Below are 26,672 nucleotides of genomic sequence, written 5' to 3'. Positions count from 1 at the left end.
CTTCCGCTTTGTATATTACGTATATAAGGTTATACTACAACTTCAGGTAATGGAAGAGTTACTGTACTTAAATTTCAGCCTTACTTGACCTTAAATTTAAACCATTGCATTTAGGAATAGCGGGAAGTGCAGTGGCTTCTAGCTTTTCAGCCATGATAGCATTGCAATGAATTCTTTTATTGGGCAGATTGTGTAAAACCACCATCGTTCTGTGGATGTAAAGTACAAAAGAAAACAATTCGCAAGAATCACGTATCTTGGCTAATAAATTACAGCCGTAATAACATATAGCAGGGATAGACCGACCGCTGCTGTACATTTTTCACATTAACATTAGTAACTTAATAACTATGTTAGAGTATTTTCTTCCCAAGTTTGGGAAGACTATTAAGAAGAATGATTAGCAGTTTTACATTATGTTCTTCTTCTTCTTCTTCTTCTTCTTCCTACAAAGGAATTAGCTTTGGGTGTAAAATCTACAATTACAAAACCATTGTCACCGATGACACTTCAAGAAGAAAGCCGGACTTGTTTTCTTAAGTTTCCCATACGCATATCAAGGAAAAAAAATACTACCTTCATATGAAAATTTCCCTCTCCAAGTCAAACTTCGAATCAAGTTTGACTCAATTCAAGGAAACACAACCCGTGCTTACCCGCTTCCCGGAGAGATGTTTGACAGTGCATGGAAGTCTGCTCGTTTGTCCTATATACGCTGTCACGGCGAGATCCTCTTCTTTCTCCACGAATTCCGGCTGCACCACTGAAAAAGCAAGACGAGGGCTTTCATTTATACGTGTCTACGAAACCAAGACAACAGGAACCATTAGAAAAAACACTCATAGTAGCTTGAGCCTTGAAATGGAGAAGCTAATCCACAGTTATGTATGGGTACAAATATGTTTAAAAGTATTTCTCTACAGAGAGTTTTAGGGAATCTGTTCGATTCCCCTTTGAAAGGGTGAGTCGAATAGATTCCCGAAAGCTCTCTGTATAGATTTACTTCTAAACATATTTGTACCTATACATAACTGTGGATTAGTTTCTCCATAGGTACCATTCATAGCTGAAAAGACAACTGGTAACTTTCGCGAGTGGCTGAAAAATCAAGATACGTTCTCTGCACATGACTGAAAAATCAGAAAACGAATGTCATTTGCACATGGCTGGAAAATAAAGGCAATTGCTATCATTTTCATGTGTTGAAAAATGAAATATATATCATGACTAAATTATTGAAAAGTTAAGATTACTAGGTGTCCTCTGTGTGTAACTGAAAAAGCCAAGGCATTCGGATCCTTTCAGTATCGCTGGAAAACCCAGGCAGCAAGTATCCCTATGTATCACTGGAAAACCAAGCCTTTGTATGTGACAGGTGGAAGATTAAAAAAAAATTATGGAAATTTTTTGTAACTTAATGGAAAACTTTAACAATTAATATCATCTGTACGTGAGTGAAATAAAATAATCACTTGAAATTATCACTGATCACACAAAATTAGCAGAAAAAGAGACGATCAGGGGTAATACAAAAAATTATTTTCCACTGGTTTTTTACTACTGTGATTACTTTGAACATAACTTATTAGCTAATAAGTTATGTTCAAAGTAATCATAGTAGTAAAAAACCATGGTGGAAAATAATTTTTTGTATTACCACTGATCATCTCTTTCTCTGATTATTTTTTTATAATCAGTGATAATTTCAAGTGATTATTTATTTCTAAAACCTTATTTAACTTTTCCGTGACATGATTTCCACACCATAATCAGTAGTGTTTTGTGTTCTGAATATATTCTAACAATTTTTGAAAGTCTTACCAATAGGAGGCCCGAATTACTTTGAATGAGTAGCCATAGGCCTACCATAATGTATCTTTAGCCAACTGCCCCATAATGTCTCTTAATCCTGGAATTACTTAACAGCCTATATCGTTTACACGCCTTGATAACCTATTTAAAATAACGCGTGCAAACATACAGCGTAAGTGATTTTTAGTTTTCTGAAAAGAAAACTATTGTGCCGGCTTTGTCTGTCCGTCCGCACTTTTTTCTCTCCGCACTTTTTTCTCTCCGCACTTTTTCTCTCCGCCCTCAGATCTTAAAAACTACTGACGCTAGAGGGCGGCAAATTGTTATGTTGATCATCCACCCTCCAATCATCAAACATACCAAATTGCAGCCCTCTAGCTTCAGTAGTTTTTATTTTATTTGAGGTTAAAGTTAGCCATAATTGTGCGTCTGCCAACGATATGGGCCATGTCACCACCGGGCCGTGGTTAAATTTTCATGGGCTCCGGTTCATACAGCATTATACCGAGACCACCGAAAGATAGATCTGTTTTCGGTGGCCTTGATTACACGATGTACAGAAAACTCGACTGCGCCGAAGAAACGTCGGCGCATTTTTTACTTGTTTTTATTGTATAAGAATATGGGGCATTTTGCTTTGATATGCTACAAAGTGTCAAGCTGATACACTAAGCTGGAAGACCGTGCACTTGAATATTAACTTTTTACTAAGTGTTAAAGCGCTCAGTAGGCCTCAAAGGCAGAAGGAACTTGCTCTTTATTGCCATTACTCGTTTCTTATATATCATGACCAATAAACCACCTCGCTGGGGAACGATTGATGTAGAAAATGTATGACATTCAACCTTTCACGAATTAATCGTCATGTCACCTATACTATCATTTCAGTTTAAATTTGATATACATCGTTTTACGCTTAAGTTTGATATTAATCTTTTTGACACTAAGTTTCGAATATTGCAAGCAAGGAAATAATATATATATACCCTACATACACACACACACACACACACACATATATGTGTGTGTGTGTGTGAGTGAGTGTGTGTGTTTAAATTGTTCTACATTTTCACAGCTGTTTCAAATAACCATTCAAAATGCTTTCTAGCATTACAAGGCCTTTTCATCTTTCACCCTAGCTTACGCCTTTCAAGATAAGTAATCAGTCTGATACCTCCTTTGCTACCTTACCGTTTTTACAATAAAAATCATTAGAATAAAGTAGATGAAAAAAATCTAATAAAAACTATAAGAAGCCACAGTAAAGTCTAAATTAAAAAATTCAACCAATCAAGTAGGGAAGATTTCTTTCTCAAAAGCCAGTATGTAATATACATAATGCTATTTCAGATGACATCATCCAATCTTTGTTTATTAAGAAGTGCGTAAGTAATATCAGAGCAAAAAATCAATTTAGATCGTACGAAAGTAAAGTGATTATTACGAGTCACAAGTTTACTTACCAAAGTCGTATGCAGTTGCAGAGAACGTAACGAAAAGAAGAATAACGATTACTTCCTTTAAGAGAACCTCCATATCATCTCAGATACCTCAAAAACGTCTTCAGGACTTCTTCCTTATATTATCATTCTTAGTTCCAATAACTCCCGCAGTGGGATGAATGTACAAAGTCAAACATGTGTCTTTTGCACTCAAAATTAGGACCTCAAGTTGTTCAACTCTGTTCCAATACTTTTTCGTGGATTTTTTTCCCTCACATTGCTTATCCAACACTGACGGTCTTCCAAAACGCTTCACTCCTTTACCTTTCCATTTGGGACAGCTCTCTTCACTTGTTTGAGTATTTTGTCTTGCGTCTTTTTAGAGAGGAACTGGAAAAGTCAGTTGTGAAGTGGGTTGCAGAGGAGGTTATCTGATATGTGTTTTTTTTTTATGTCTCAATTGTTCGTCAACTAAGACTAACCTAGTACTGAACAACTGAAAGTAATGTATACGTTAATATATTAATGTAGAAGAGAAAAGAATTATAAGGGAAATCTAGAAGACTAAGTATAGAATTAACTCAAATTATGGGCTATCCTATTAAATAATAATAATAATAATAATAATAATAATAATAATAATAATAATAATAATAATAATAATAATAATAATAATAATAATAATAATAATAATGGCAAGGACAGCACCAGAAACAATAATATAATTAAAAGAAAGATGACTGATATTTTTCAGAACTCCGAATTTAGAAATAATTTGAGCCTAATTACAAATGTTAACATTCAGTAATCAAATAAGGGTACATTAAGGGATTTGTTGTTTATGTTGCCAGTAATCTAACCGTGTCCTAGAATTCAAACAGACAAGAAATTCGTTTATATCGTTCTCTACGGATAGACAGACCTATTTCCATTCGAACCCTTGGGATTTATGGGACACTCGGTGATCCTACCAGGTATCCGCGAGAGACCCTTCCTCGTAGGACATTGATTCCTGTTTATTTGTGTTGTAAGCCCTCTTGAGATTAAACAGGATATAGGCGGAAGCTCCAGATGGCGTAAGATTGACAACAGGCGTAGCTGTGACAAGCTGCTTGTCTTCATAACTTAAAGGTGGACGACACCTTTCATCATTCCATCCGCTCTAAAATGAACTGTTTTCAGTTGAATTTCTCTTCATTTGGAAAAAACGAATATTTCCATCCATAGTTAACAGTTCTGTCATTCATTTGTATATTAGCTAAGATTCTGTCATACATTAGTGAATATATTATCTTAAGTTTGTACTTATATTCCAGTGTGGTGCCTATAAGATTGTTGCTAATGACTGATGCACTTCGTTATAATGAAAATAAAAAGCATGAACAGAACAAAATATTCTTAGCCTATCATGCTGGAGAATGTCACTTGGTTTCTCTCTTTGGAAGAAAGGCAAACTTATACATACATACATACATACATACATAAAAACAAACGGATGACAATGGATAATATACTTTGGAAGTGTTGGTGAGTAAAAGGGTTAATTAGCCAAAATAAAGTAATGATAGAAAATGGAAATGTGGAAACTGAAGCAATGACTGCTGGGTGGGATATGTGAGGAATTAAAAGCAGTTGATTTATATAGGCATTTAGTTAAGACAAATAGCATAGTATAATAACAGGATAAGAGAAGATGGAAATCAAAGTAAAACCACGACGAATGCAGCAGGATATCTCTGTAAAAAGTTTGGAAGAGGATAGGGGTGGCTTCGAGAGCAACAAGGAATTGCAAGCTCTTCAGTTAAAACTGTCTGTATCAAACACGTGAAATAAAACTCACTGGAAGAATGAGAGATGTAGACATGCAACGATTCTGTACAAAGGTTAGCATTTGTCAAAAAATAAAGCAGTACTTAAAGAAAGTGAAAATGTGTCTCGAGGTATTCTGAACACGTTCAGAGAATGGGGGCCTTTAAATTGTAAAAATTAATAGTTCATAAATCGGTGGAGGAAGAAAAACTAGGAAGCTGAGATTCGTTTTGACGGGAAGGCATTCATTCTGAAAACTTTTTGTGTGTGTAACAGGTAAAGATAGCCGGTGCAACGTATGTAAAGGTGGTCGATGAGCCGTTGATGAACCCTCTTTGTACATACATAAAACTAATTTGCTCAAGTTCCTCGTTGGACGAGTCGGTAGAGTTCTCGGCTAGCACTCTGCTAGGCCTGAGTTCGAGCCTCCGGCCGGCCAATGAAGAATTAGAGGAATTTATTTCTGGTGATAGAAATTCTTTTCTCGCTATAATGTGGTTCGGATTCCACAATAAGCTGTAGGTCCCGTTGCTAGGTAACCAATTGTTCTTAGCCACGTAAAATAAGTCTAATCCTTCGGGCCAGCCCTAGGAGAGCTGTTAATCAGCTCAGTGGTCTGGTTAAACTAAGGTATACTTTTATTTTTTGCTCAAGTTTGCAGATTCAAACGAAATATCAGGCGATTTATGTATACGTTCATCAACGGCTCACCAAACACCTTTGCACAAGTTTACCACTAATCCATAAGTTAACGGTTGAAAGCGAAAATCATTGTTATATGTGGTTTCTCTTGTCCATCCTTTTCTATTAACATAAGAGAATATCCGGTTGGAACACGTGGATAATCTATATGATGAAGCGTGTGTAACATTTAGTATGAATATTGAGTCTTTTTTCACGAGAGAGAGAGAGAGAGAGAGAGAGAGAGAGAGAGAGAGAGAATCGGCATTTTCCCAAATACACAGTCAATTTCAGTATATATATATATATATATATATATATATATATATATATATATATATATATATATATATATATATATATATATATATATATTATAGTATTATGAGTATATACCTATCAAAATAATCACGATTTTGTACCAATTATGCAAATAACTATATGCATTTTGTGCATTGTTAATAGCCACTTCTCTAGTACGAAATTAATCAGAACTATTATTTCAATGAATAAACATTCTCACTGCCGAGGTCGACAAAGATAAAAGATTCTTATAGGCTTCTTTTCTCATTTTTCCTCCCCATATAACGCCACTCTCGTACGTTTCCAGTAAGTTCGTAAATTTGTTCTGATTGACGTATAACTGTTGACTGATTTTGTTCGCTGGTTTAAAACTTTCGATAGGATTCGAGCAGACTGATTCGAGTTATTGGAACGAAGCACTTTCCGTTAGAAATATGATTTGTTTGAATTAAAACGTTTGATCCAGAGAGACGAATGACATTACAGTACACGTTGAGAGTGCAAACGTAACCGCCAATGACACTCTGAGCACCAAGAGTTTGATGTTAATCGGGCGAGTGCCTTCCATTGACTGGCACAGAGGCATCGCGTCTCTAGGCTTGAGTGACTGAATTCTCTCTCTCTCTCTCTCTCTCTCTCTCTCTCTCTCTCTCTCTCTCTCTCTCTCTCTCTCTCTCTCTCCTGATCATGAGTCAGCTTTCCTGTCCACTCTTTATCTCCGTCTATTTCTCGCTGTCTTGTTGTCATCTCTTTCCTGTCTGTCAGGTTTCTGTCTCATTTCAGCCAGCCTATCTGTCTGTCTTTCTTAATTCAGTCTTCCTCTGTCTCTCACCATCGACTTTTGTATCTTTCTTTCTCTCTCTCTCTGTTTCGCTTGTCTTATTTCTATCTGTGTATGTGAGGTTTCCCTTCCATTAAAAAAAAAGTTGTGTCTTTCACTCCGATTTTTTCCTGAAGAAGAAAAGACAGCTAACTATCCTTGCTTCAGCCTTCTTGAGAAAACCGATTATTTAAATTCAGACTCATTAATACCCTGATTGTTTTCTTATTTTTTCAATGGCCTACAACGGAAATAAAGAAGAAGGGTAGACATTGTAAACACTGGCTCCTAGAGGGTACATGATATTTTCTATGCACTGGCTGGAGTTTAGGTCTTATACGTCATACAGGGATGCTGAAGAACCCGAGTTTATCAGATATCAGGTAAGCAATGTATCTACGACAATCAATGCATTATAGTTTCCCAAGGTCCTTTAAATATATTCTGAAGTATATTTAAAGGACCTTGAGTTCGCCGAACTATTAGCGAACTATACGATCCTAGGTAAGACTTGAAGATGCTGGACGCACCAATGAAAGTACATGCGCAAGCAAGCAGGAACAAGTAGGACGTAGCTTTCAAGTTAGCCATTTTCGAAGCAATAATCAGATGCTGAGCCCTCACCATACGATGTACCTAAGGAACAAAAAATTTACACCGTGTGCAGAATCAATTACGAATTTAATTGCATGAGTATTTAAATAGTTATTAACACACACATATTATCCAGATATGTATATATATTTATCTGCTCACATGTAAATCTTGACACACGCCTGCATAATCACATACTCGTGTGTGTGTGTGTGTGTGTGTGTGTGCGCGCGCGCGCGCGCGTATAAAATGAGGAAGTTATTCCAAGAAAACTGAAGGAATCCACTGCCATGCTCATTCTTCAACTGATGAATCAAAGTTAAAACTTCTATCACATCAACTATTTTTCTATATGTATAGCTTACACTCAGTTCATCTCAGCCTTTAGCTTGCATTTCCCGTAGATAGTCTACTCCTCTTCTCTCCCTAACATTTTGTACAGATTTTGTAACTTTCATTGCTTTATCCCGTCACTGACGCGTTTAATTTCTTGTCATATTATCATCCGCTAAATTATCAAGGTCTGGGTTCGATTCCAGCATTATACCCAGGCTTAACTGGAAGCCAATTGAAACTCAAAAAAATGAATTAGAATGCTAACTAACAACTGTACCTTAGTACAAATAGTTTGGTGTGGAAAATTAACCATCATTAAAGACGCATAATCATATATCAAGTGTTATTTTTCATTATTTGTGTAACGTTCTTTAGAATGTTACACGCTTTTCGACAGGTGATGTGCCGAATGAGCTTATGTTTAGTCATCTCGTCCTACCGCGTGCTTAATCCTCGTACCGCTGTGAGCCAATTTAGCGCCAAATAAATAGAACGCGTAAATCAGTTAAACTCAGACTCAAATCAAAGTGTGAAAGCACAAACTTAATTGAGAACAACAAATGTTAGGTTAAAAATATAATAACCATCTGTACAAGGATGCAATTACTAGAGTGGCGGCCAAGTTGTGTTTAATGTATATCAAACATAAGTATAGGCGTCATGGGAAGTGTTTCATTATCATAAACATCCAAGCAAACCTTTTCTTCACTTTTTTCCTAAGAAAATTTTCTATAGCTTCCTTCTTGGTGGAAGTGTGCGATACCCGTTTTATTTGTTTTGCTGAAAATAATCAGAAATAATTTAACAAGTATTTTCATGCGTCAGTTTATAAGCAAAGTAATTGTATAGAAAGGTAACCAGAGTAGAGCCTTAAATAATGTGTAAAAGAATGAAACCCATAAGCAATAAATGAAATGAGTGCAATGTAAGCCTCGGGGTTTATGATGAAAGTGAAAGAAGTAGAGGGGAGGGGAATGGGATAGATCCCCAGAGAAGGTCAAAGTATAATAAGAAAGGGAGATAAATTAATAGCATATATGGAGAATATAAAATCGACGGAAAACTTTGAATTATGGGAATGCATGTTAGGTAAGTCGCAGATCGAATATACACCATAATTTCACTGATCCTTGACATGTTAATGAAATAAAGAAAAACATTCTTTGACCATCCAAGACACACAAACTTTTATGAGTTAACATTTTTCGATGGAATTGGCGTTCTAGTCTGCTATGGTATTGGCCCGTCTTTCTACGAACCACCCAGTAAATGTAAGTTAACCTGTTTGTTATTGATTTAGCTTAGGATATGTGGTTCAAACTAATCTGCAGATTGACTGCAGAAAGTCAGCCATTTAATGTTGTCCGATAACATAATCTGGCCGATAAGTTTAGCAACTGCTGCCCCAGAAAGTTTAAAATCTTAGGCTAGTCGTCAGAAAATTAGGCTGTATGAGGTGAGACCTATATTTCTCGAGTATTTATCAGAAATTTGAGACCACCAATATAATCTCTCATTCAGTTTCTGAGGATTTCACGAATAATATGTATCTGTAACTCGCAAAGTGATGCTAATTTCTTAAACCAGGTTGCCAATATTGATTATACATTCATTTAGAAGGAATCATATGTCATATTCGGTTACAGATGATCTGTAAGTATCTTTACTTCCTTCTGAAAATATCGTTTTTATTTATATTTTTCATTCAGAAGGAAAGCTTTGCTGGAAGAATAAGCTTAAGTAGGTTTACCGAACGACATTTCTTTTTTAAAGTTATCCTTAACTTTAGTGGAAGCGATTTTCTATGAAATGCAAAGTGGCACGTTTTCATAATCAATCATAAAAGAAATCCAATAGTTTGTCAGGTTGTTACTCCCTAATTTAGTGATTTTCATTATGCTTTATTTTCAGTTATCATATTAAAGCAACAAACTTATCACTTGTCGGCCATAGCCTTTTTTCCCTTCTGGTATTGTACACGAAAGTTAATGAACAAAAAAAAAAAAAAAAACATACATTTCCTTTGACCGGAATATACAATATTTTTTTCAAAAAATGACATAAAAGATATAAAACAAAATTTTTTAATTATTCAAAAATTATAAATAACTAACTTTTTAAAAGAAAGTAAGTAAAAAACGCGTATTATTTTTGAAGTAGTATTCTAGTTCACATTTCTGATACATGACGAAAATGTATTAGATCGATTTTCATCACGTACTTTTCGTGTCATCACTTATATTTAGCCTATATTCGTGTTGAATACACTTTGGAGGGTACGTGTACTCCTAACTGAGAGTTTATAACATGGAATAGAAACAATTATTTCGTGAGAATAATATAAATTATGGGGTGTAAAGAAAATGTTAAAGTGAGCAATGGGAGATTCAGAACGATTACTGAATAGAATACAACAGCGAGAATGAGAAATATAAAGAATGAGGCGTGAAACAATAGAGTGAGCAATAAAATAATTAGAACGAATACAGAATGTACTATACAATCAACTTCCAAATGAATGACCTGACAGGTTCCTCGTCCTCAACTTAGGTTGTTACAATGAACTCTCAAGTTAACTTTATATTTTATAAAACTCAGTATCAGCATCTAGTATTCTGTTCTCGATTGTTGATAACCTTAAAGATGGCATACAAATGACATCTTCCAAAGTGTAGTCTACACGAATGTAGGCTAAATATGATTGATGTAGGGCAAGGGCGCTAAATACATTTCCGACGAATTTAATTATAATAAAAATCTCCGAAGAAAACAAAAATGCAATATTAAGAGATCGCGTTAATAATCTTTGATGTTTAAGCCAAAAATTCAATTTATTTAAATTTTTTATTAGTTAATCAATTTTATTTTCAATTATTTTTGTTTATTTTAAAAATATTGAATTTCTTAATGAGAAAGTAAATAACAGTCGTTCACTCTAGTTACGTTCCATTCATGCGAAAAGGCAAAAATAATTAAACATTCTTTATTAGTCCGAAATATCAGTTCTATTAATGGACACGGGCCATAAGAAAACCTCACAAATATATTTTTTTTTAATGCTTATTGAATTACTGGACTTAAAGAATATCGTATTAAGAAAACGTACGTCTTACCATGTTGTAGAAAATGGGGCATTAAGGGCACACTAAAATATAGGTTGATTATAAACATTCTTGAATATTTTCTTCCCTCGGGTTTTTTTATTTATTTTCTTGAAGGAGTTGAAAATAAAATTATTTTCAGGTTGAAATAAGAATTACATAGATAACGTAAATGTCATGTTTAGTTTTTCTGTGAAAAGATGGAAAATTATTCCGAACACGTGTACTTGTTTTTTTACAGATAGGCTATATATACATGATTGACAATTATTCATTTGCTAAAATATCTTTCTGTTTCATCAGTCTGGATGGTATTACAACACTAGATCATCGAATCGGTGTTTTCATGGAAAAATTAAGACACGAAATGCTATTGCGAGGTACGATCCATCCTAATTTGATTTTCATTGTTTGTTAGCAAATAAATTTTGATAGACTGGTAAGACGTCAAAAATAGCAGTTTTTAATCCAGCTACTCCAAAAATAGAAATGTACCCAAAAACGATAATTTAAACAATGCATTAACCTACCTGCCTTATTTCTCAGAAAGGCAAACTTTTCATTACATTGCTAGTTTTGAGTTGGCGTCAAAAACGAAAATCAACCGTATATGACGAATTCTGTTCCGTTTCTTCTTTTAGGGATCAGCAAACGACAACATACAGTCTGTCCCATCGTTCTGTATACGTAGCGTCCAACGTATTTATATGACCTGGGGAGATGGAATAAAATGCTTTTTAATTCTGGAGTCCTTCATACAATAAACCAACATGTAAACCAAGTATTAGATAGCTTGATTCATACAGTAACCTCAGTGAGGGAAAAAAGGAACTCGCCAGCTTCAGAACAGTTCCTTCACATTTTCCGAGTTTTTGTCTTGAATTTTCAGATGTTAAGTGTTACTTGGGGCGGGGGGGGGGGATGCCGGTCCAGGGGTCGCGAAGTCTCCCCGGCCAGTTCAGGGCACGGCACCCTAAGAGAGGTTAGGGAGGTAAGGTCTGGTTAGGTCAGAACATGGCGTTCTAGGAAAGGCTAGGTTTACTTTCGTCTGCGGAGCTTATTCCCGTCGTTCTACACTCGGCCCCCTATGTTGCAATCGTATCACAACAAAAACTGTCAGTAAACAATTTCAAGGCTCAACTGTAAATATATACCATAAGCCACCCAAATCGGAGCCGTGGCTGTTGTGCAGTGGCCCCCATGCTTGCCAAGCTTTTTCCTATGTACAGACATTAACTTTATCAGAAATTTAGGTCAAAGTGTTATTAAATCTATAGGTTTAAATATGATTATTTTATATATCTACTCCAGTCTTAACTTTTGGCCAAAGCCCCGCAATATGTTAAAGACAGCACTCACTCAAATTTCATATTCATCCTTAACACAGTAATTCTGAAATTTACTATAACTTGGTAATTTCTCGTTGTATGATGAAATGATTCTTTTTCCTATTTACAGCTAAGGGGGGAAATTCTGCAGGAAGAAAAATAATATTCATCAGGTGCTGCGGAACGTCTTCTTTTATAATAGTCACCTATGAAATAATCAGGACTCGTTTTCTATAACGCGCATGGAGGTCTGTGCTTTTAGTCAATCACAACTGAAGTTCAATCTTTTCTGAAAATAGTAATGATATATTATAAGTGAACTTTTCTTGTGGTCTGCTTCCGCTAATTGGACTGAAGCTTTAGTTTTGTTGAGGAATTTTGTTGTTTTAACATCAACTCATGAATGGTGTGGTCAGACAACGTACTTGTTTTCTTTCAAATGTATACTTTACTTTTTTTTTATAAAATATGAAGACTTGGAATATTTTCTTAAAGGCAAATTAGGAGATTTTAATTTTGTTATTGTCTTTAGGAAATTATGGATGATTTCGGAATCTCTTGTAGTTTGTTGCATTTTTGTTTGTTATTCTAATATACATTTACAGTATAGAGCAGTGAATGTTATAGTCTTATTAGACAGCATCATTTATATAGCCTAAATTCATGTAGAAGACACTTTGGAGGGTACTCATTACAGCAATGCCACCCCTATTGCACTTGATAAATAAATAATTTTCTTTGCTGTTATATCAGTTAATAACGATACTGTGAGGTGTAAAGGGAGGATAGTTTTGAACCAGTTCTTACGTTTATCTGCAACTTTATACAGTAAACATTACATTATGCTAACAACACAGATATTGAACGTTCACCAATGATTTCACTGACAGCACTCTCCCAAGTCGCCCCAAATGCAAAATGTGGAAATATCAAGTCTTCATTATTTTTTTACCTCTCATTCCTAACGTAATTGAATATGACAAAGATTTATGAGAGCTCAGAAAAATCTATCTTATTCTATCAAGCTATTTTTCGTTTACGGTAAAATACACCAGACCCTAAGTGCTGTTGGAACTTGAAAGGTTTAAATGTTCATAATTTTCGAAAAATGGAGTGCTGAAGTAACACGTTGAACGAGAAGAGCGAGAACTATTCTCCAGCCTACAATGTTTATTTTTAAGACTAATCTGACTTGGCCGCTTTCCTTAGGTTACCATATAAGAAATTTAGCAAGCTTAAGCTTTTAAAACAAAAACATTTCAAGAAAAAAGTTTTAGTACTTGACCTTATTAATTGTGAATCAGACTTACAGATCACATGAACCATCAAATAAAGGTAGATCTGACGTAAAGCCGTGAAAATAAGTCAGTCCAATATTAACCATCCCAGAAAGTTACACTACCAGTCAATTGTAAATATTATTGAAAAGTTAGTGTATCCTCTGTTTTTATTAGGCCAAGGGAAAAGAGTTTTGTATGTTGATCCATAAGTCCTGGTAAACAAAGTTTCCTAAATGACTGATTGCTTACTGTTGTGACAATTATCAGAAAGCTACAGGGGTACCTGGAAAACAAAAATGCTGGTTCGAAGTGTCTAGCCCTAACCAGAATTGGCTGAGCTTCCCCTGCCTCCATATCCAACAGCCAAATACTACTATGCCTTAGGGCCATCCCTAAAACAAGTTATACAAGAAAACTATGGAATGCGGACAAATAAATGGGACCCGCCCCCTCCGAATTTGAATGATAAATAAATGAGGCCGGCGTCAAACCGAGTGGACCAAAAGAGGCAGAGAGAGGAAGACCTCCTAAAAACTAAGTTGAACCTTGAAGACGACGAGGATTTCAAGTTGTTGTTTCAGATTTAATTACCCATTTTGTGAGGTGACACCAAAGAGAGTTATACAGAGAGCGACAGGAAAGAAGAAGAGTGCGGCCTGTCAACGTGCACGCCTTCTGCGCATGCGCAAAACCACTGCCATTTCTAGTGAATTAGCTTTTGCATTCGAGTCGTTGTAGACTACTTGTAGTATGTATGGTAGAAGGTAGAGTAAAGTATTCGGTTTCGGTTATCTATGTAGTTTGAACCTGCTCTTGCTGACGGTTTTTCTCCAGCAGAAGTTTGGCTACACCTAGGCCTACCACCGTAAGTACGTTATTACAGATTATTATCGGTAGTTAATAGGCCATCGGAATGTTTGGCTAGGCCTATTTTAAGTTAACATGTATCTTAAATGTTAGACTAAGTATCTCTTCCCGTCGAAGACGTTTGGCCTATTGTATAGGATAGGCCGAAGCCTATTTCACTATAGGATTGCCACTCAAAACTGCTACATTAACGAACAGCCAAGTAAGATATGATTCTTTCGACAGATCTGCAAACAGGCGTAGTATGTTTGCTAAAATATATATATAAAAAAATAGTTTCATCTGCTTACGGAAGCAGAGATTGTAAAAAAAAAAAAGGAATTATAAAGCTGTGCACGGTCTCTTGCTCTTCAGCAACCACTTTTTGATAAACCGAACAAAACGAATTAGCAGATGCAGAGATTTACGATTTTCTCAAACTTCTATGGGTCCGTATCCCCAAGACATCTTTTTGTATATTTACGTTCTCCCTTTACGTATTCCCGTTGTTTATTCTGTCAGCAGATGAACTGCTAATTTTTAATTGTTTTCCATGATTCAATAAATATTTGATAAACCTGTGTGCTGATATTGACTTTGCGTAATGCAGTAAATTTGGACCCTGGAACTGTAGGATTACCAAGATCCTGAGGAGTGCAAGTTGCAGAGTAGGCCTAGTTGCACATGCGTCATCTTTCTACAGAGGATATTACTTTTGGGGGGTCCTCCCCCTCCCTCCGGCCACGTGACTAGGCCTAGGTTATACCATGATTAGGTATTTTTTTTTTTTTCATTGCTAAAAACTAGCCAATCGGATAACCTATTAGGCTGGCCTAACTGTAGTTTTTCCTTAAATACAAGCCTGACGCACATGAATGCTGTGTTCAGTACCAGTCCCAGGATCATGAATATCAAAACATGAAAAGGTTATAAAATAACACAAAACTACAGTAAATGTTTTTTAATTTCACTTTTTATTTCCTAATTTTACAGGCTGTGACAGGATGACAGAAAATATAAAGCAGTGGCTGTATGTCTACTGTGGAAAGAAAAAAATTAACCCAATGTATAGTATAAGAAACTCTGGTAAGTAGATTATCCTGCTTAGATAATATTATATGTACTAGAGTAAAAATGCTTTGAATGTCAATTATCAGAGTTGTTTTATGGTCATACCCAACTAGCCTAAGGTCCTGTGATTAGACAATAACTATAATTTTTTGTTACAGCAGTGTGGTAATCCAGTTAATTTGTGCTTGCATGCTGGATTGAAAATAAATCAATATTAGGTGCTTGGATACCATTTTGAAAACTATATTGTGAAATGTACGTAAAGTTTTTCACATCCAAATATGATAGGGTGCAAAATAATTGAGAGTATAGAGTACCAAAGGATTTCTTTCTCTTAGCAGCTGTCATACATGCAAGGAAGTGGGCATTTTCAGCGTAATTTATGAATGAAGCAGGTTATGATTTCTTAACCGAGATGAATTTACATTTCAGGACCAAAGCATTGCCAAAAATTTGTGTGTGAAGTTCGTATCCCAGGCTATTCTTATGTGGGTCTTGGTTATTCAACCAAGGTAAAAGGTGCTAGAGAAAATGCTGCCAAGGATTTTGTTCAGTACCTCATTCGACAGGGTGAGGTTGCTCAAGATGATGTTCCTGACTTGAAGGTGAGCAGTCCTCCAGTGTTTCAAGTTGAAGGAACTATATGGGTAAAGATGTTTTAATCAAAGGTTTCTGTGCAGTCCATACAGTTAGGTAAATTAGTCATCTGTCATCACTTCGTGATGTATTGATTGCCATATTTTAATATGATTTTTTCAGTCATTACATGTACCCTAATATTTAGGGTCCATATCAAAAGTAAAATTTCATGGGTGTACGAGCTCACTGGTTAATTGCATTGTTGTGTCATTTTAATTTTCATCCATTCCCTTCATTCACTTCTTCCAAACAACCCAACCACCAAATCATTTTTACCCGTTGGGGGTTAGTGCTCTCAGTGCACCTCACAGGGTGCACTTTTGGCATTACTCCTGGAGGATCTTGGCAGAGTCCTGTCAGCCCTTAGCTGCACCCTTCCATTCCTTTAACCATATTTCCATTCGAATTCTCCATATTCTTTTTCTTCCATCTTGCTTTCCACCCTCTCTTTTAACAGTTGTTTCAAAGTGCATCTCTGAGGTTTTTCTCCTGTTACACCCTTAAAACCTTTTTACTCTCAATTTCCCCTTCAGCACCGAATAACCTCACAGGTCTCAGCGCTTGGCCTTTGGCCTAAATTTTGTATTTCATTCCATTCCACAATATATTTTTATAAAACTTTTAACCCATCCTTTAGAATAATTATGAATCTATAAATGTGACCTCGAGGTCTGGCTAAACTACGTTGCAATAATAACTGTTTTGCTGGCGTAACTTAGAAGGGTTACTGGAATTAATGCAGTGACATTTAGCTTTGTCTGTGACTGCTTTGGTGCTGGCTCAACAAGTGTTGAAATTGAAACAGTTGCGCCCAATATTTACTCCCCCCATCCTTTGTAGGGAGGGAGGAGGGGTAAGACAGCAACTGTTTTGGTTGCTCATTCTACTCTTGTCGATGGACAGGACAGCTCAGAGTTTTAGTTTGTTCTTCTTGGTTGTCAAATTGGATTGTTTAGACTGTGGTTTGTTGTTTCACTATGGATTCTTCTTCTCAGTCTTCCTTATCAAAATCTTAGATTTTGCAGGGTGGTGGTTGCAAGACCAGATTGGGCATTCAGGTAGTAAGCATTTGTGCCTGGACTCCCTTTCTATTGACAATAGTCCAAGTTTTGGTTTCATCAAAGCCACAGGTATGTTTGCTTGCTAGGCTTTTGCAGTTTTTATGGGCTGTCTTTCTGTAGCAAAGACTAAGTGTGTCAAGTATTCAAGGCTACAGAAAGCGTTGAGTCCACATGCACCTCTGTCAAGGCCACGCCAGGCATATTCTAGGCCACAGAAAGCTTCATCAAGTATGCATGCTGCCTCATCGAGTCCAAGGGAAGAATCAGCGAATCCTCTAGAGACAGTAGGCTGTAGAGTTTTTTGGAGGCCGCACCACAGTTAGTGTCAATGACATGTAAGTCTTTGAATAATAAGAGAAGTGAGGAGGTAAGTGTGAGCAAATGAGTTCTTAGTTGAATCAAGGGGACAGATCGTGCATCTCCTGTGTTGTAAGATAAGTCAGTATGGCTAAGGGTTTCTCACCCTCCTGCATCAGCTGGATCTTGAGAGAGACCATTCTCAGTTCAGGTATTTACCAGAGTTGATTAGTAGAATTTTAGTGTCGGGTCTTACAAGACCATCTAGTTCTGAGACGACTTCGGTTGTCACAGCTGAGGAAGACTTGTTTAGGCCCAGCTCTTCCTCTCAACATTCTCCACTCCTGCTTTACCCTCGGATAAGGACGAGGAACACTTACAATGGGGCACCTCAGGTTTTAAGGAACTGGTTCAGTTGTATTTGGACAGATATCCACAGTTATTTCCAGTGGAGCATTCTAATACTGGTCCCTCTCTTAAGAGCTTCCAGGTTGGGGTCTGATTATTCTCCTTTCCCTTCCTTTAGGCTAACAGACTCTGTACTTGGGAGATTTGACTACTCTATTGCTAAGGCTTTGCCTAAGAAGATCCTCTCCAAAGGATCCTCTCTTTTGTCTCCCTCCCTTCATGCTAGGAAGTCGCTAGTGTATCAGACAGGGGGACTTTTTCCCCCTTTTCTCCTGATCTGGTCGCAGATAAAGCTAAGTGATAGAGGGTAAGTACCTAAAAATTGATTTTATCATAAAACTCATTATTTTGATTAATCAGTAATTGAAGTTTCAACAAATCCAAATATTTTTACACTTCTTGTATTCCATTAAGCCAATGTTGATGTATTCCTCTTGCAGGATCAATCCAAATATCTTTGCTAGATAGTTTATCTTAGTCTAAGCTAATTGTGTCATTGCTGTTATAATTTATATATACGATAATTTATAAACTAGATAAATAAGGTTTCTGATGTGCTGCTGCTACTACACGTCAAGTATTTGCTCCTCATTCCCCCTGAGCATTTTGTTGGTGCCTGACACATACTTTACAGTCAAACCCCAGGATTCACGGAGGATAGGGACCACAACCACCCGCAAATAGTTAAAATCCGCAAATACTTATCATCCCCCTCTAAAACTGGCTATTTTAATAGTTCAAACACCAAATGTATACCTTAAACTATCATCCTACACAGAATATACTGTAAACTATCATCTAAAACACTTTTTAATCTTACAACAATATTATCTTTACAAGTGGTTCAACCTACCCTTAAAAAGCATATGAATTAAATTCGCTTAACAAGCTAGGTGTTTATTAAAAATATGCATCCGTACCTTATAACGTCAACCACTCTAGTTATCCCTGTCCCTATTTTCATTTTCCTTAAATCTGGGAGGGAATTTTACATCCATTTTCTCTCAAACAGCATTGAAGCAGTCCCATTTTCTTTTCACAGTACATGGGGAAACACTGTGAAGTTAAGTACTGTATACAGTACCTTAGTATTTAATGTGCATTAAAAAAAATAAATTTTATAGATATTTTGCTGTGTTTACATTATTGGTATTAATGTTTGAAAATTAGTAAATAATTTTTTATAAAAAAAAAATGTACAGTATTTAGTAACAAAAAATACTGTAACATGAAAATGCAGTTATTAGTGAATATTTCTTACAAAAAATCTGCTAATTACCAAATCTTTAGCGAATAATTCAGTGATAAGTCCCACAGAAAAATCAGCGAATAGGTGAAGCCACAAATCCTGAACCGCAAATAAGCAGGGGTCGTCTGAACTTTCAAACCGTTTGACATTTTCATGTGGTATAATTGCTTTTGTGTACAGTCCCTGTTTCTTGCTTGTTTACATGCAAGGATCATTTAGTTTTGGAATTGTTTAAGTGCAACCCATTTCTGAAACTTCTAGTGCTTTATTCTTATAAAGAAAACCTCCTCTTTTTCCAGTCAGATGGTTTTTAAATGTTACTTATCCTACCTGGGGTTCTTCTGAAAAATGGCTGGGGCATAACACACAGAGATAATTGCAAATGTGCTTTGATCATTGAGTCTGTGCTTTTTTTTAATGGTTCTGTTTTCATGTGCTTTTTTTTTTAATGGTTCTGTTTTCATACAGTTTTAGTTAACCTTCATTAAGTTTGCAAACCCAAATGGTTACTGTACTCATTTCCTTGTAGCTAGAGTAATGGCTTCTCATATGATATGGTAGTGGTATTGTAAAAATTACAGTACTCAGATATCTGAAAGTTATTTGTGTAGTGGATTTAGCAGCTTCTATGTTTGTGTGATAAATTTCTTATTTCATTTTCACTAAAATGACTTATTTTATGTTTAAGGTAGCTGTGTTACCTTTTGGTATGCATCCCTTTATTCATGTGACTTGCATAAGTGTAAAACATTGAATCAGTTTAATTTTACAAATGTATTTTGTCATTTTCTTTTCTTCCAGTCCCTTTGCCATTTAGAAGTTTCTTTTATTTGTGCAACCAGATATACATTTGCAATTTACATTTTGTGGAGATATGATTGTCTTGCTTTCACTTTGTTTCCATAGACTTGATTTTGTATTATAGGGTCCTGATGAATCCATTCAAGCTGCAGATGGTAGTGCTGAGTGGCAGCCAAGTGCCCCAATGAAACCAGTTCCTGGACTTCGTGACAAGGGAAATGTTTACAGACCAATACAGCGTAAAGGTAGAGAGAAGCCCCTGACATATAAGGAAAGAGTTCAGAAGAGGAGAGCTAATGAGGATGTAAGCGTTTGAGACTTCATTTTGCTTCATTTATCAGTGAAGAGTATAAAATTCTCCCTTAAAAATTCCTCCTTGTTGGGGGGTAGTACTATCAGTGCACCTCACACGTGCACTGTATGCATTACTTAAGGTTCCTTGCAGTGTCCCTTCTGCCCCAAGCTGCAACCCCTTTCATTCCTTTTACTGTGCCTCTGTTCATATTTTCTTTTTCCCTTCTTACTTTCCACCCTCTCCTAACAATTGTTTCGTAGTGCAACTGTGAGGTTTTCCTCCTGTTACGCCTTTCAGACCTTTTTACTCTCAATTTTCCTTTGAGTGCTGAATGACCTCATAGGTCCCAGTTCTTGGCCTTTGGCCTAAATCTTATACTGTATTCTTATCCTATCCGTAAAAATTCCTGTCCACTCTTACAATATTTATTGAAGTATATGTAAATTTCTTTCATAGAAATTCTCCTGACCTGAGAAAATGCTTTAGTATGTTTTTTGTGAAGATTGCAAAGTGCACTGACGTTTATATTTTTATATTTTCCCCATACAGGCTGAGGAAGGTGATATGACTGCCAGTATCCAAGGAAACTGGACTGTCGAAAATGCAAAAACACGTTTGCATATGTTCATGCAAACATACAAGATAAGTGCAGACTACAAATACAAAACAATTGGCCCAGATCACAACAGGTATGTTGTGTGTTGTTTTAATTATTATTTAATGTATTTATATGTTGGTCCCATGTTAAATGACTTATTGGTCTCTTACATAAAGCACATAAAACAGGGCAGGTCATATTTAGTTGTAAATAGTCTTTGTTTTTAGTTGTAAGTAATCTTTTAGTAGTTTCAATTTCCTGTTTTGTAAATTTTTTATGTGAAATTTAGAGATGTCTCTTATAGTATCTTGTGGAAAATAACATCCCTCGTAACATGTGGTCATAGAAATTAATGTAGTTTTAATTTGAATGCTAGATATTCATCCAACATCTGTAATTTGACATATAAAGATGGAAATACAAGTACCATCCGACTTACTACCTGCTCAACATACGACCACTCGCACTTACAACTGTACTTCTGGCAGCGGGGATGGGCAAGCTGTATAATAGTTGACCACTGAGTTACTCGGCGATGCGCCATCTCAGGAGAGCTCTCTCATCACTCAGGCAGCATCATTTTGAGTTACCCTGCTCTATGAGCAGCACCATACAGTATTAACTGTACTGTAGACTGAATTGCAAACCGATTTACAGTATGTTAAAACTGACTTCCGACATGCATGCAGGAACCTAACCCTGTTGTAACTCGATGCCTACCTGTACATAATACTGTATACATTATATAAATGATTGAAATATATCAGTAGAAGTACATTATGGTAAAAAGATTGAAATCATGATTGTACCGTACATCATATTACAATACTATGTATTGTACGTTATATTACAGCTATGTAGGTACTATTTAACCAAAAGATTGATATTATGCCTTGTCCAGTATGTCAGCCACTTTCTAAGGTTCAGCTTACATCCATTTTGACTGTACAGCTAGTTGGTCAGAACCAAGCTCGGTTGTAAGTTGGATGGTACTGTACAGTAGCAGGTTATGAATTTTTTAGATTTCCCAGTTTTGTTGCACTGATGTTTATGCACACCACACCACTGTCTGAACAAAGATAATTTGTTCATAGAACATCAGCATGTACACTCCCTGTTTTTAATCAGTTTTACCCTTTCTCATTTTGGTTTCAATATGTAAAATGTGCTGTAGAACTATGAGTTTAATACAGTATACTATCCGGATAAGGAAAATACTTTTAGGTTCATTTTATTGACGTTGGGGGATTTGTCCCTCAAACTGAAGAGGCTTTGCAGAAATACTCTTGAACTGTGAGGAAATGCATCCATTAAACATGCAGGTGAATCGAATCATATCATACTAGTTAGCATAAAAAGAGAACTTGTTTTGCTGGTGTGAACTTGTTAGGAAGGCTTACATGGTAAATTTTGATGTCACTCTACCTTACAGCTTGGTACTTTATTTAGGAAAAGTCTCACAGATTAGTCAGAAAGTGGCGAGTGAGAAAAAAAATTTACATGCATAGAAAGTTCTCTCCTCAAGGACCCAGTCATCCAACTTTTTAGAAGAACAGTCTGCAGAAAGTTCCTACCATTCTAACTTTAAGAAAATGCTCTTCAAACCAGACCCCAGTGGGAAATCAGTAAGAAATTTGAAATTGCCATGATTCAATGGGATTTATCAGTTTACAAGCCTGGCCTTGCTGAACTGATTAGGTGATTTGAAGGTGAAATGTATTTAGAAGTTGACTCGGCCTCAAGTTGAAGGGTTAACTGAAGGTAAGAATAGTTAGAGGTAGTGGTACATCATTTCTCTAAATCTCAAGTTAAGGCTGGGGATAATTTTTTATTATAAATAGAACCATGAATCATAGATTTAGCAGATTTATTATGATACATGGATATAACTCTTGTAGGAATGAATGGCTGCTACAGTGGGCTGTCTCACTGGATACATCATCATCACAATGTTTTTACTTGCCACCCCAAAGAATTTAGAAAATTCAGTGGTACATTAACAGTGAAAAATTTGACAACTTGCCCATGAAGGTGTAAGGAAATTTGAAGTCTTTAGTGTTTTCAATTTTTTCAGTTGTCACTTGTCAGCATAGATGACTTTAGTTTTTTATGTTTTCAGTTCTAGTTTTTTTATGTTTTCAGTTGAAGAAAAAGTCATGGAGTAGCTATAGTAGTTAAGAATGCAAGTCTGTTGAAATGCTAATGGGGTTACCTCTAAAATAATTATACTGTAATTGCTTTGCATTAAAAATTTTCTTATAAACACCTTTTTTCTTTAGTGATATATTGACAAAGTTATTCTACCTTTTGTACCTATAGGAAGTGAAACACTGCCTGCAAGAACTTGTAACGTGACATTTTTAGTTGTGAGAATGGCTTCAAATTTTTCATAGCTGAAAAAAGTTGCCGTTATAGCCAAAACAGCAATAATTTTTTTATGAAAGGTCCTTGAGCGTACATTCATGAAATTGCCTCCTACATGACCCTTAACTAAGTTTGAATCCTCCCTCCCTTTTTCTCTCCATTAAAGCTATAAAACAAATTAAAGGCAGTGTTTGGGCCTAATATATTTTTATTCAAAATCTGGACAGGCCACTTGATGCTGCACCTAGCTACCATCAAGGGCAGTTCTCAAGACTATTATGTAATCTTAATTCATTAAACTTGAAGTTGAAAAAACTATTTACAGATTAAATAAACTGATTGGAAAAATATCCTAATCCTCTAACCAAATGTTTGTATTCTTACTGATATTTATTTCTAAACAGGTTATTCCAGTCTCTTATACCTTGGTGCTCAAAAAAGGAACTTATCTGTACATATACATACAGTATTTACACTTGTTCAGGGGAGGGGGGATTTGCCTTGATAAGCCCCCCCACCCATATGATCTTGAATATTACATGTTGCTATAAAGAAAGCAGTCATGTTAGATCTGATTTATGATTTGAATAAAAGGTACAAGGTCAATTTTGAATTGTACCTGCACATAACACCACATGTAGGGTTGTGGAATTGAAAACAAAGGTTTGGTTTAAATAAGAATACTAGAAAAGAAAAAAACAAGAAATTTATACCTTATTTGCTATCTTTAGGTTTGATAAATCCATAGCATAACCACACAATCTGAGCATGGAGTTATAGTTGGTAGCTGCTTAAAGTTTTGCTACTGTCATTTATTGAAAGTGGCTTGTTTGTCCACTTCTCCGTCATTGTTAGCTGGTTACCAGAAAATATGAGTCTTTCAGCATTTGTACCTTTTGAAATTACTTACACACACCGTGAGTTAAGGTGCTGTGTTATTACAGAATCAAGATTAATATATGTAGGTTTTGCTTGCTGTGTTATTTATGAATTTATTTTTCAGGGTATCAGAGATGAAGTTCTGGAAAATTCATTTGCTTTCTCATAATAAATGGCAACTGATTAACACACATTTTTAGTTTTGAAAAAAAAAAAAAAGTTTGATATTTCTAAACACGTTTAGTCTGGATTAATGAGGTTACCAGAAATTTGGAACCATCACCTTTGGCATCGGAGGAACTAGAAATTTGTTCTACAGATGCATAGTGGAAAAATTGCTCCAACCAAATATTTCCCAAACTGCAGTACTGGATGGTGTTAATGCAGAAGTGGCTTATTCGTAATATTTTAAAGTGTTAAGGTGGATGTTTAATGCCGAACTTTTCAAGTCTGAGAACTTTTTGTTCAGGGTGCTACGTGTATATTGTACATGGAGCAGTAAAGAGAACATTGAATGATAGGTTTTCATACTGATTACATTTTGAAATTTTTCCATTTTGGAAAAGGATTCAGATCACTGAAATTTTTACCATTGCCTGGGAAAACAAACTTCTACAGGTATTAGTGCTGTAAATAAGAAAGAAATTATTTCTTAAGATAAATCTTGCCAGGCCTTTTGTTTACATTATGGTGTGCAAGTGAAGAGCCAGGTGTCAGTAGAATCATAATGAACTGGGTTCTTTTTGTTTCGACTTTGGTACCTGTAAGGACAAAGTTTCAGTCCATAGAGCCTTGAAAACCTGGTATGTTGAACAGGTTTTAAAGGCATCATAGTATCATTTGCTAGCCTTTATCTTGTCAGTGGTAAAGCTGGCAAAGAAAATGTAGTCTCTGAGGATGTGCCTGAAAGGAACCCTGTTCAAAGAAAACTGAGTTGCACTGCTTGTTGGACCCAGGCTTTTCTTCCTGGGTTTAATTTGTCAGTGATTATTCCAGGTAGATGACACCACAGTAAACCCAAGACTGGTTTTATCTCTGTGGTACCTAGGTATTTCATTGCATTTGTCATCTTACATTGGAACTGCTTACCATTGCTCTAGAAGTTCCAGCTGGAATAAAGCAAGATCCTGAATAGTGTTCCTTACAGGCATCTTAGGGTGGGTGATCAGCAGCTTGAGCCCAGTGTACCACTAGGTTAGTGCAACAGAGAAAGTAAAAAGTTTAACACTACATGTTTGTAATAGATTAAGTGAAATATCACAGTTTTGAATTCCCTTTTTGAATGGCAGTTTTGTAACCATAATAGATTTATTGATATCAATAACAAAATGATTTTGCACATGTTATCAATAGTGTATGGTACCAGTAAGAGCCATGTTCTTGCTTTCGAGGGATGGATTTTAGCATTTTTTGTATACAAGCTGTGTCTAACTTTGAAGGCAGTTTGCAGACATTTTTCCATATCACAACCTTCTGAAGGATATTTGTAGGCTTTGTTATGTAATATGGTTTTATTTTGTATTGAGTTGATTTAGTGCTCCATTTTATACATTTCATCATAGAACCCCTTCTTTATTTTCTTTACTAAAGCCTTCAGGGGAGCATGAATTAGTAATGTAAGAGAAAATGCTCATTATATACTTGGTGACATGTCATATAAATAGTAGTAGTTTTGGATCTTTTTTATCACACTAATATTTTGTTTAGTCTTGTTTTGTTATTTTTGACATTGGTCCATTTGGTGTTTGGAAATTACAAAGAATCGTAACTTACTGTACTTGATTTTCTAGGTAATTTGTTTGATAGAATTCACATTACATTTCAATATCCATTTCTCTTTGGTTGCAGCTTTAATATTTAGTAATTTGGCAAAGAGTTCTTACTTGTGCTGTTGTCATGCTGTCATTTGGTTAAACAAATAAATCAATCAATCCTGCTGATGCAGGTTGCTGACAAGGTGACAAGGCAATTGCTAAAATTTTAACTATTTTAGTGGCCTTTTTACTTGTCTGAAAGCCTACTATTTAAGAATTGATTTCATCCAAAGGCCACACTTATTCTATATAATATATTGTTGAAGAATTCATTTTAAAAAGAAGAAAATGAATAGATTTGCAGTAGTTAAGTCCTAGTAATCTAAATTGTATTTTCCCAAATTCACCCATCTTTGTAGGAGTTCATCATCTTTATTAGTATCAGGTCAGAATACTAACATCATTTTCTTAACAGGAGTTTTGTTGCTGAGATGCAGTTTTATGTAAAGGACTTGGGAAGAGGTAAGTGCTGTACAGTTTAAACTAGTTGTGGAACTTGTGACCTCATATTGCAACCCTACTTCTCTCATGTTGCAGGGCAACGAGTCTGGTGGCTGGCTGTATGACTGTCTAAGGATTCCTGTATTCCTTTGATTGCATCCCAGATCAGTGAGAGATTGTTTTTTGTTTCCACAGTTTTAAGAATCAAATGATTCCTGTAATCCTTTGATCACGTCCAAGATCTGTGAAAATTTGCCATTTGTTTCCTCAATTTTTATTGAGAGAGACTTTGCCATTTGGGAGGCATTTTCTGCCATATGGTACACTGCAGGCAGGCTTAGATCATCAGGCCCCTCTGGAGTCAGATTGTAAAGGTCACTGGCATAGATTATCAATGTGCTGG

The 26,672-nt window shown here is 35.8% G+C and overlaps 2 protein-coding genes across 9 annotated transcripts in view; one reads left to right on the top strand and one right to left on the bottom strand.

The window, feature by feature from the left end:
• Positions 1–26,672, bottom strand: part of LOC136841836 (uncharacterized) — a 125,792-nt gene that overhangs the window by 4,923 nt on the left and 94,197 nt on the right. Inside the window, exons 3-5 of the mRNA XM_067109220.1 lie at positions 11,429–11,610; positions 3,276–3,644; positions 657–763 (exon numbers count right to left, since the gene is read on the bottom strand). Of these exons, the coding sequence (XP_066965321.1) occupies positions 657–763; positions 3,276–3,348 (180 nt within the window). The 5' untranslated portion in view covers positions 3,349–3,644; positions 11,429–11,610. The remainder of the gene's footprint in view (positions 1–656; positions 764–3,275; positions 3,645–11,428; positions 11,611–26,672) is intronic.
• The window catches only part of LOC136841835 (ATP-dependent RNA helicase A protein-like), a 40,216-nt gene continuing 27,746 nt past the window's right edge, over positions 14,203–26,672 (top strand). For 5 of the 8 annotated variants that reach the window (XM_067109215.1, XM_067109216.1, XM_067109213.1 and 2 more), the window contains exons 1-6: positions 14,203–14,371; positions 15,346–15,438; positions 15,856–16,028; positions 20,003–20,182; positions 20,723–20,862; positions 26,244–26,290. In XM_067109215.1, coding sequence (XP_066965316.1) covers positions 15,357–15,438; positions 15,856–16,028; positions 20,003–20,182; positions 20,723–20,862; positions 26,244–26,290 — 622 coding nt within the window. In that variant the 5' untranslated portion in view covers positions 14,203–14,371; positions 15,346–15,356. Of the gene's footprint in view, positions 14,376–15,345; positions 15,439–15,855; positions 16,029–20,002; positions 20,183–20,722; positions 20,863–26,243; positions 26,291–26,672 lie in introns of all 8 variants that reach the window. The other 3 variants (XR_010854097.1, XM_067109214.1, XM_067109219.1) reach the window with 1 other exon arrangement.

The sequence above is a fragment of the Macrobrachium rosenbergii genome, chromosome 9 (genome assembly GCF_040412425.1).
Source record: "Macrobrachium rosenbergii isolate ZJJX-2024 chromosome 9, ASM4041242v1, whole genome shotgun sequence".
NCBI classification, from domain to species: domain Eukaryota; kingdom Metazoa; phylum Arthropoda; class Malacostraca; order Decapoda; family Palaemonidae; genus Macrobrachium; species Macrobrachium rosenbergii.
The sequence above is the reverse complement of the archived record's forward strand: the minus strand, read 5'-3'. Positions and strand labels throughout refer to the sequence as shown.